Source organism: Pagrus pagrus (genome assembly GCF_965226575.1).
Source record: "Pagrus pagrus genome assembly, chromosome: 6".
Lineage (NCBI taxonomy): Eukaryota > Metazoa > Chordata > Actinopteri > Spariformes > Sparidae > Pagrus > Pagrus pagrus.
In genome coordinates this window covers 7,327,045-7,336,679 of record NC_140190.1, presented here as the reverse complement: position 1 = coordinate 7,336,679, position 9,635 = coordinate 7,327,045, and the positions used below count along the sequence as shown (strand labels likewise).

Genomic DNA, 9,635 nt, shown 5'->3' with positions numbered 1-9,635 from the left:
TATTGCTCCAGAGTGGACAGTCTTTTGGGAGCGGGTGGGGACTACTTAATGGAATCCACACAGGAAATTAAGCATCTGATGTTCGGTTATTAAACTGTTGCAGCCTTACAATATACAGTGCTCCCCGTAATTTCACCCACACAAGATTATTTATAATTCACTATTGTGTTTGCGTCTGCTCGTCTGGAATTATCTCCAAAGGCTTATTTATCTCCCACGTTTTAAAGAGACAAAATTAGGCAAAAGCCATTATGCGATGCAGTACACACAGGCATTGTTCTCGTGACGAGCCCAGAACACAGAGGCAGCCGCAAAAGAAATCAGTATTTTAAGGACGTGTCATTCAGGCAATCTGTCACTCGACAGTGACTCATTTCTTAAGCTATTTCAAAGTTCATTTATTATTCAGAAGATATCAGGATTAGTTTTAACAACATTACTTTCAATAATATGATAAAATGCGTTTGACTTCCTGCAATTATTCTCACTTTTTGTCCGCCTCTTCAGTGGGATTTCAGGTGTTAATCAGCCACCGCTCTAATAAGAGTGCGATGCCTTCGAAACTAAATTTGACAGAAAATCTTTGGCGTCCTGACAAGAAAAATGAGGTGTAAAAAAGAGACGGGACTCCTCAGGCAAGAGAATGAAATGCAGAGGAAAAAGGAGGGGGATATTACACGAAGTGCCAAATGATAACTAGTCATCGCCGCGCTGCATATTGTCGGCACGCAGTGCGTATCCAGCATAATCCAGAAATATCAAGTGATTAAGACATGAGACGCGAGACATGTCCTCACCTAGAGATCTGGAACAGATTTAATTTAACAATGAACTAAATATAGAAGCAAGTTAAGAGTGTGAGAATATTACCACTTCAAAAAAAAAAGTTAGACCGAAATAGAATAACAGAAAATTAAAATATGTTTGAAATTCAAATGTCCTAAAAGGCGTATTGCCATTTACACACTTTAAAGACTGCCAAGAAGAGTGCTGTGAAGTGGAGGACAGCAGCGCCTGTCCAGCCAACAGCGGCTGACAGTACGATGGTGCCACCTACAGCTCAACAGATAAACTGCAGCTTTGCCTCAGCTGTAAATGGTAATAAAAACAACACAGCAGCTGTAAATGTTGGTCCAAAAAGCACAACAGAAATCATCTTAAAAATGTATTTAGATATAGACCATAGTTCATGTTGATTCATAGAGATGAACAGTTTGATTCAGTTTGTTTTTTAAAAAGTTTAGTAGGCTTGCTGCTGTGGGACAACGCTTGAATTGCACATCTATTTTAAGACTTAATATGGAGCTAAGGGACAGTGTGAACATCACAGGTGAAAGAGACGAGTGTCAGAAAAGGGTGAGGAGGCGTTTGCTTGTTGACGAAGGGAGCGGGACTTTTTCTCATCCCAGAGTGATTTCTACTGTTTTTCTACGAAAAAACACAACAATCGGTGTCAGTTTCAAGCAACAGAATAGATGTGGATGTTTGTTGAGTGAGCATTACATCTCTGGAGAGCACAATATTTTTAACTAGCTCCTACTTTTACTCTTTTCAGAAAGCAGAACGACAGCGAATTAATGACAAACATGTCATATTAAGTGACAGTCGCAGCTCTTATAAATACAGAATGGCTGCAGTGTTGTGTTAACAGGATTTCACATTTTGTCATGTTTTCCCTCATTTTTGTGATTACAATGACAAAAAGTAATTTTCCAGTTTCTTATTGTCTGATTTTTATTCTGTGTAAACGTTATTTTTCTTTTAAGGGTTAAAGATACTAAAAGGAGTTTTCACTGGTGATGAAACAGTCTCACTTTAATGTAATTTTACATGGATAACAAGACCATTATCCAAAATAACCATCACCAAGCAACCAAATCTGTTAGCTGTAGGATTACATGTAACCTAGTTTAATTTACATTGTTTCATAATCGTCATATTAGAGTTATAAATCTTAAATATCACCAATAGTGGCGTATTTTTCTGTAACTCCTTTCAAAACAAATGCAAACGCCAGCCAGATGTAGATCTTTATCGTAGGAAGCTCTGGTAGTAATACCACTTTTGTCCACAGGGGTCGCCAGAATCAACAACAATGAAAATCCTTGTAGCTGCTTTAAATTAGAGTGCAGCATCTGAAATCCTGTGTGCACTGTTAGTAATTAATAACAAAGAGAGTTGTACCAATTCAATAGTGTCATATCATTTTAAAATACTGAAAAAAGTCCCACCTCATTAGCTCATCTTGCGGTTACCAGTTTGTTATCGCTGTAGTGGCTCCCAGGACCACCATGAAGGTTGCAGAATTACTGTATATTATGTCAGACTTTCCTCTAAACGTTTATTCTCATGAATAACTTGAAGTGTTTACCTCTTTGGGCATCTAAATATTGTTCACATAAAACAAACAATGGCGCCATGCAAAGACACGGGGTGGCAAGTCGGGATGGCTTTTCTTTTAAGGAATCATGAAACAAAAATGTTTAAAAAAAAACATCAGTGTCACAGTAGAAAACACTTTAATTGGGTTATATGCATAGATAGTGATCCACAACACATCGTCCTCCATGTGTGTACATTATGCAAGCAGAAACTCTTTAAGAGAATTAAACCCCCGGACTCATAATGGCCTGCAGGAGGCAGTATAGTCAAACATCAGATATAAACTGAGCACACTTACACAGCAGTCTGAATATAATCTTGAAACTTTACAGAGTACAGATAAACCCTCATGAGAGCATTTTAACACACGTCACCATGAAACCTCCACCTTCACCAATGGCATATCACCAATGCCATAACTACTCATATAAATGTGTGCAGCCATCCTTATAATGAGCTTAAGCAAAGAAGAAAAAAAGCATTTTGGAGCACTTCATTTTGGGATACTGCCACAACAGCTACTACTGACTGCCGGGGTTTTCCACTGTCTCTCTGTTGTCTCGGAAAAGAAAGAGGATGGCAGCAAACGAGACAGTCGCAGACATGAAGCGACGAGTACAGACATCACCGCTGGGCTTTTGTTTCCATTTGATCACATCAGAATCAATCAAATGTTGGAGGGGGGGAAAAAAATGCAGCTTAAATATAGTAAGCAACTCGTCTGTAGCCTAGAAATCTCTCCCCATCAGAATAATACACCAATACATCTAGATATGTGTACTCTGTATCAAAGGCTTATTGATATCAAGATCCTTTCGCTATAAATCCCAGTTCTGCATAAACATGTTTGGCCGAGTTGAGCTGAGACTGAGCCTTTGTCTCTTTTCTTGTTTCGTCTCATTGTACTTAGTTTAAAAAAAAGTTTACAGTTTAATTTTACAGGTCTGCAAAGTTCATGGTAAGTGAAAATTTGAAATTACAGCTCCACAATAATTACCTCAAAATTGACTGAAAATAACCACATCATTATTTAATAATAATATTCAGCTAATTTCTAATAAGCAGTCAATAACTGGTTACTGCTTTACTTCTGATGATGCCATTTTAATATTTTCTAGTTTCTGTCTAACGTCTACGGAAGCCCTGAGGGGCCAATCGGAAATGTTTTATTATCTTATTACACATGAAAGAGTTTTTTGTCGAAGCATTTTACATCTGTGTGAATCTGTCGTCATCTGAGAACGACATGTTGTAAACGCCGTCGCTTGCAGGTCCATTTTCCACCGTCTTCACCTGCGTCTCTTCGTCGCTGTCCTCATCGTCCATTTTCCGGTTCTTTTTGCTAGAACAGGAAGCCAGAGACAGGACTGACTCAGCTCAGTAATCACACGCACAAGCTGATAAATGTACTCCACCCACAGTCGTCTGCTTACCGTTTCTTTTGGATTATGGGCAACACCAGCAGAACGATGATGCCGGCAAACACGGCGCCCATGACCACCCCGAACACAATGAGCCATGGAGGGGTGTCGGGGGCGACCGGTGCTGCCAGGGTGGGAGTGATGCCGATGAACTCCAGAGTTTTATCACTCAGCAGAAAGGCGCTGTTGATGCGATTCCTGGACTTTCTGTTGGAAAAATAAAAAAAGTTTAGATTATTTTTAGAATAATGACTATTTTCAGTTTAATATTCATCTGTCACAAGTCTGATTTTGCTGCAGTGATTTGCCACAGATGCCCTTATTTTGTGCCAAAACCCCGGGAGATGCAATGACTTCTCAATGTCCCAGGTCTACCCAGCGTCAAAGGTAAGAGACCAGGAATCTTTATAAGTGCTCGAATAGTTGAACGATGTGGCATCTTTAGTGGCATCTAACAATAGCAACCAAATATCCCTCTTTCCAAAAGAAAGTCTCTATTTGACACAAATATTACTAATTTCTTATTAAAACATCCTTTTTTTGCCAAAAGTAGGTGAGGGTTACAATAAAGATGCCATACATCATTTTAATCTTTGCTTTAAAGCTCAGCACACCCTTCATTTAAATCTTTAAAGCAACAATATGTAACTCTATGCGACTGTCTTTCCATCCATCCATCCGTCATCTATAAATCCATTTATCCTTTGCAGGGGTTAGGGTTAGAGTCGATCCAAGATAACACTGGGCGAGTGGTGAGGTGAGCCGGTCTTATGCCCGATCGTCAAATCAAAAATCAAAATCAAAATCAAATCCCAAATCAGGTCTTTTGCGTCGAACCTGACCTGTTAACCCAAAGCACTGGTATTTGACGATCTAGTGAATGATACTCAACAACTTTCTTTCTCCAGAATGACTTTAAAACTTACATGGTGTTGCTTTAAAAACTATTTGATACAAAGTCTGCATTAGAGCAGTAGGTGTTTTTTACCTTCACCTATAAATATGACCCAAATCTGATCTCACATAGAGCTGATCTCTACAATAACCTTATGACTTTATAACATTTGTCCTGTTACGTGTTCCCCGATGAGCGGGGAAGCGCGTTTCAGCTTCAGTGTGTGCATGTGTGTCCACTGATCTCTGACAAATAAACAGCCCTATGTTAAAACACAACCACAAACAGCAATGATGCTATTTCTAATAGATCTTCAGTGCGTTTTCTCACGCCACGCAGAATAAATGCTCTGATTGGTCGGCTCACGCATGCCTGAGCCAGCACCACTTACAGTACAACAACAGTGCAGCCGCTCTAAATCAATTCTTACGTGCCAAACTCGCCACTAGGAATAAATGATGTAACTGTGTGACATGGTGACGTAGTGTGATGTCACAAAGTCACAGAATTCAAGGTGAGACTACTGACGAAGCGTTTCAGGTTCAGTGTTTTCTGCAGGAGAGACGAGCTTCTGTTGGTTGGAGATCTTTTACATGCACAAGAATATAAAACACTGAAGGAAAGGGTGGAAAAACAAAAAAGCATCATATCTATATACACCAATTGCATCAAAACCAGATAAATGAAAAATAAAACATGGACTCTAAACATCAGAGCTGAATGTGACCTCTGACCTCATGAGGAGAAATAAAATACGGGGATTTTAAGAAGGAGCTGCAGTCTCACTGTGTCGTGTGGTTACCTTACAGCCTGCGCCACGTTTCCTTTAGCAACAAGGCGCGAAGGGTCCTCCAGTGACGTCACCACGAACCAGAACGACACTCTGGGAGTCTCATCACAGACGATGATGTTTGACACGCTGGTGAAGTTCCACAAGACAATAAAGACGAGTCAGTTTCACAACCACGTTCATAAACCATGAGTCACTGCTCGCATTACGGTAAAAACAGATCATGTTATAGTTTTATAGCTGTTGGGCCTCTTCTATAAACACACACAGAAGGGTTCTTACTTATATTCCTGGCCGCTGAACTCACTCCTCATGGCGAAGGCCAGAGTCGCTTGGAAAAGGAACATTTCATTATCATTCCAGACGTACTGCAATAACAAGCAGAGATCGTGTGTAGTTTTCAGAAAAAAAAATGGCTTTTAAGGTTAATTGATCACCAGATGGACCTTGTCCTCGTAGCAAGCAGTCGCACAATATTCAGCATATTAAAGATTAGCTCCAGGCAAGAACACTCAGCACACTATATGTAAGTTACAGTATCAGAACATCACACGACGGATAAGACTTCAGTTTATTCATGATCTGATGGTTTGGTGAAGATATACGTACAGCTTCATCTCCCAGAGCAGTTTTGATGCTGAGTCGCACATAGTAGGCCTCTGGAGGAGCATCTACACAGATAAAACATATTTAAATTCACTGCATTAAGGATTTAACAGCGTTTCATGTTGAGTTTCTTCAGTTATTTCCCCCATACGGTTAGAAATCATCGCATTTGGGCCAGCATGTTATTCAGAACGGCTGTTGATGTCAAACGGAGGTCATTGTTACGAGGCAAACATTTGAGTTATGCTTCTAATCCGACTTTGTCAGATTAGAAGCTGCATTCCTCGCTTGAGAGCTCGAACCAGACTCCACAAACACAATGCCTGTGTTTGCTGACAGTATCTCAGTAGAAATAGTATTCAACCACAGGGTTTTCACATTTTAAAGGTATAACATATGGTCACTTACCTTCTGAACAGAGGTCTTCTGCCGAAGCAGATGATAACCAGAGCAGGAAGAAGATCTTTCCCAACATTTCCCCCACAGAGCAGGAAGCAAAATGATGACAAATCCAAGAGGAACCTGCAGTGATCAGTGATTTGAGGAAGTCAGCAGGAACACCACTGGATGCACCTCTGAGTTTAATGGTTAAGCCAGGACACGCCTGACTCCTAGACCATCCTCTTTTGTGAAAAAAAAAAAAAAAAAGATGTCAGGTGGGCCCTCAGCATGGAAACAGTAAAGTGTGTGCTACAGTGAAAGTCCCACTGTTTGTTCAAGCTTCCAGGGAGCAGGATAGGTTTGCTAATGTGAGAGAGGCAGACCACAACGCCTCAGTCTGCTTCTGTTTACTCAGCACAGTACAGCGTGCCTGGCACCTTTATATCAAGTAAGAAACAACAGGGCGAGAACCACGCTCCTGCTTGTTATTACATTTTAAGTAGTCATTACAGCGTTCCTCCAAAACTGTTCTCACTGTTCAGAACGGTCATTTATTATATCCACATTAAAGCAGCACTGTGTGACAACTTTGGTTAAAAACATTAAAAATATTTAATTATCACCAGAATATATAGAAGAAATAGCGAAACAGTTCTGACATTATGACGTCTGTGTGTTGTGTTGCAAAGATATAAACTTCATATCTTTGCAACAGGGAGTTTTCTTTCAATAGCATACTGAATTCAGGGGAAATATAAGTCAGACCTGTCGTTTTCGAGTGATTTAAAGCTGATATATGACATTTTAGAGGGCTCAATTTGTTTAATTTCATGATTTGAGGTACATTATAAAGTTATCAACTGCTTAAACTACTAAACATCAGTGAATATAAAACCAACAGGAACAGATTATTAAAAAAATAATTGGATTAAAACAATAAGATACACTGAGATGGATCTAATTGGCTAAAACATTAATTAATGGTCATGATATTTATGTTATTGCAATCAAGTTAACCCCTGATATAAAGCCTACTTAGGTAACCCAGACCCAACACTCCCCTGGTTCTCTGAACTGAACTCCCAGTCCAGAACCACTAGCTGCACAGTGGTCGGTTCTTACATTTTAGTACAAATGGTCTTTAGAGGGTTAGATATCTACAACCTGGACTGGTCGAAACTAAATTTAAACTATCTGAAAATCCTTAAAAAGAATAAATGACCCTTTTAACATTTAATAGCTAGACTTGATGTATATTCAATACTGCCGTAATTTAGTTTTTCCCAGTCAAAAGGAGCATTTCAGGTTTCCACAGTGATATTCTTCCTATAGGATAAACAATGTCACTTTTGAATGTTGTTGCTTTGACTCATTTTTATTGAATCATGTGTACTAGAAAATAATCAGTAGGTTAACGCACAGAAAATAGTGTCAGTTTTATGTTGAGACAGCAGAATATTTTTTCGTTTTCAGAAACTTTCATTTAACTGAATGAGAAAGTGACAAATAAACAAACAACTGAGTAGATGTTTGTTGTTTTCTTATCACTTTGTAAGGTCAAACGACTAATAAAACGTATACGTAGAGCACAATCTTTAAAGTTTTTATGTCATTTTGACAGTCTCGAACATTTGTGTGGGAAAAACTCCCATCTCGGACGTCTGCAATCAACTTTTACAAGTCAGAATACCAATCCAGGATATCTGTAGCGACATTTTTACTAGTCCCAACGGATTTATGTACATTCAGTATTAAATTATGGATATCTGGAATTGAAAATCTTCTTGTGGATATCTGAAATGTTCCTTTTGACTGGGAAGAATTGAATTACGGATATCTGCAACAGAGCTATTAAATGTTCAAACGGCTTTCACGGATTGAATGAAGCCAAACTGACTGGAAAACAGTGAATCATCCGACCACATCAGCTGATTAGACGAGATAAGATCAGCAGCTGCATTCCTTGAAGGGCAAATGACCAAATTGGTAAACAGACCAAAGGATATTGAAGGTATGCACCAAAATCAGCACATAGGTCAGACTGAATAGCAATTTTCCTTTAATTAGTGGCCCAGGTTTTGATTTTCATGACTGGTTGTACTTTATTTGCTTCCTCTCCTCTCCTGAACATGGTTATCAGCGTTGACCGGGTCTTGAATGACGGGCAGACAATCAAATCCTCCACAGATCCAGGAAGCTGAGAACATTCCTCTGTGGGACAAAGATGAGAGAAGCTTGACGAGACAATAGAAACCTAGCAGAGAGATGTTTAAGGTTAATCATCCATTCTGCCCTGACAATCAGCCAGTGCTGTGGTTAATTGTTCAACCACCGTGTGTGGTGTTTGGATCCTGACAAAGTCGTTTTTTATGAGATGCTACGTCGACACGGGGCCACTTGAGGCAAAGTCTGTTGCCAAGTTGTGCTTTTTGAGTCTCTCCCTCGTGATAACCGAGCGTTTCAAACCCACACCAGGGCTGATCACATTAAACTGGGCGCTCGGCCGACACTAAACGATCTTTTGCTCCCATAAAATGTCATAAGTGTTTTTCCATAAAAACAGACCAACACCCGTGCCGGAACAATATGAAGGTACAGCACAGAAGACTTGAACCACTCCTCTGTCTCGGCATTTTTGATATAATAAAAGCAAAATAGGATAAAAAATACTATGTTGCTCTGTGTTGTGCTGTTCCTTTCTTCTTTTTCCAAATCAAAAGTCTGGTTGTGTATTAAAACATAAAGTTCTCAGAAGACTTTGGAGTTAACACATAATGTGGAGATGAGTTAATCATACACTAGAGGCTTCAGATCTCTATCGCTTTTTTGGATTGATCCCAGTCACTTAAGTCGCTGCGAAACACTGATTTACAGAAATTGCTTTTGCTGCAGCAGCACAGACTGCAGGTACTTTACTGAACACATGGTGGCAGCAGAGGTACGACAGTGGAGGGGCATCAGGGCTCAGAATGAAGAAGTAGTATTTTATAAGTATGCATAAATATATCTTTGACGTAATGGTACATCTACTTGTATAGAAGATCTGCTGCTGACAGATCTCAGGGTTCCCACACCCACTTAAATATCGAATTCAAGGACTGTTCAATGACTTTCCTGGCCCAATTCTCTCAAATTCAAGGACCGAACACTGCATAGTCTG

The 9,635-nt window shown here is 39.6% G+C and overlaps 1 protein-coding gene across 1 annotated transcript; it reads right to left on the bottom strand.

The window, feature by feature from the left end:
* Positions 1–2,502: 2,502 nt before the first annotated feature.
* On the bottom strand, positions 2,503–6,650 carry cltrn (collectrin, amino acid transport regulator). The gene is made up of 6 exons (XM_084355653.1): positions 6,503–6,650; positions 6,098–6,159; positions 5,771–5,856; positions 5,501–5,617; positions 3,816–4,010; positions 2,503–3,724 (listed from the first exon to the last, which is right to left on the bottom strand). The coding sequence occupies exons 1-6, from the start codon at positions 6,567–6,569 to the stop codon at positions 3,592–3,594; spliced, it is 660 nt and encodes a 219-aa protein (XP_084211779.1). The 5' UTR covers positions 6,570–6,650; the 3' UTR covers positions 2,503–3,591.
* Between the last annotated feature and the right edge of the window lie 2,985 nt (positions 6,651–9,635).

What these genes read in the sequence shown, in the direction of transcription:
- cltrn (XM_084355653.1), bottom strand. Translation starts at nt 6,569, where the DNA reads ATGTTGGGAAAGATCTTCTTCCTGCTCTGGTTATCATCTGCTTCGGCA. An exon ending in CTGCTCTGGGAGATGAAGCT is followed by an intron (nt 5,857 to 6,097) that starts GTACGTATATCT and finishes TTGTTATTGCAG; the next exon opens with TACGTCTGGAATGATAATGA. An exon ending in CCCATAATCCAAAAGAAACG is followed by an intron (nt 3,725 to 3,815) that starts GTAAGCAGACGA and finishes TTCCTGTTCTAG; the next exon opens with CAAAAAGAACCGGAAAATGG.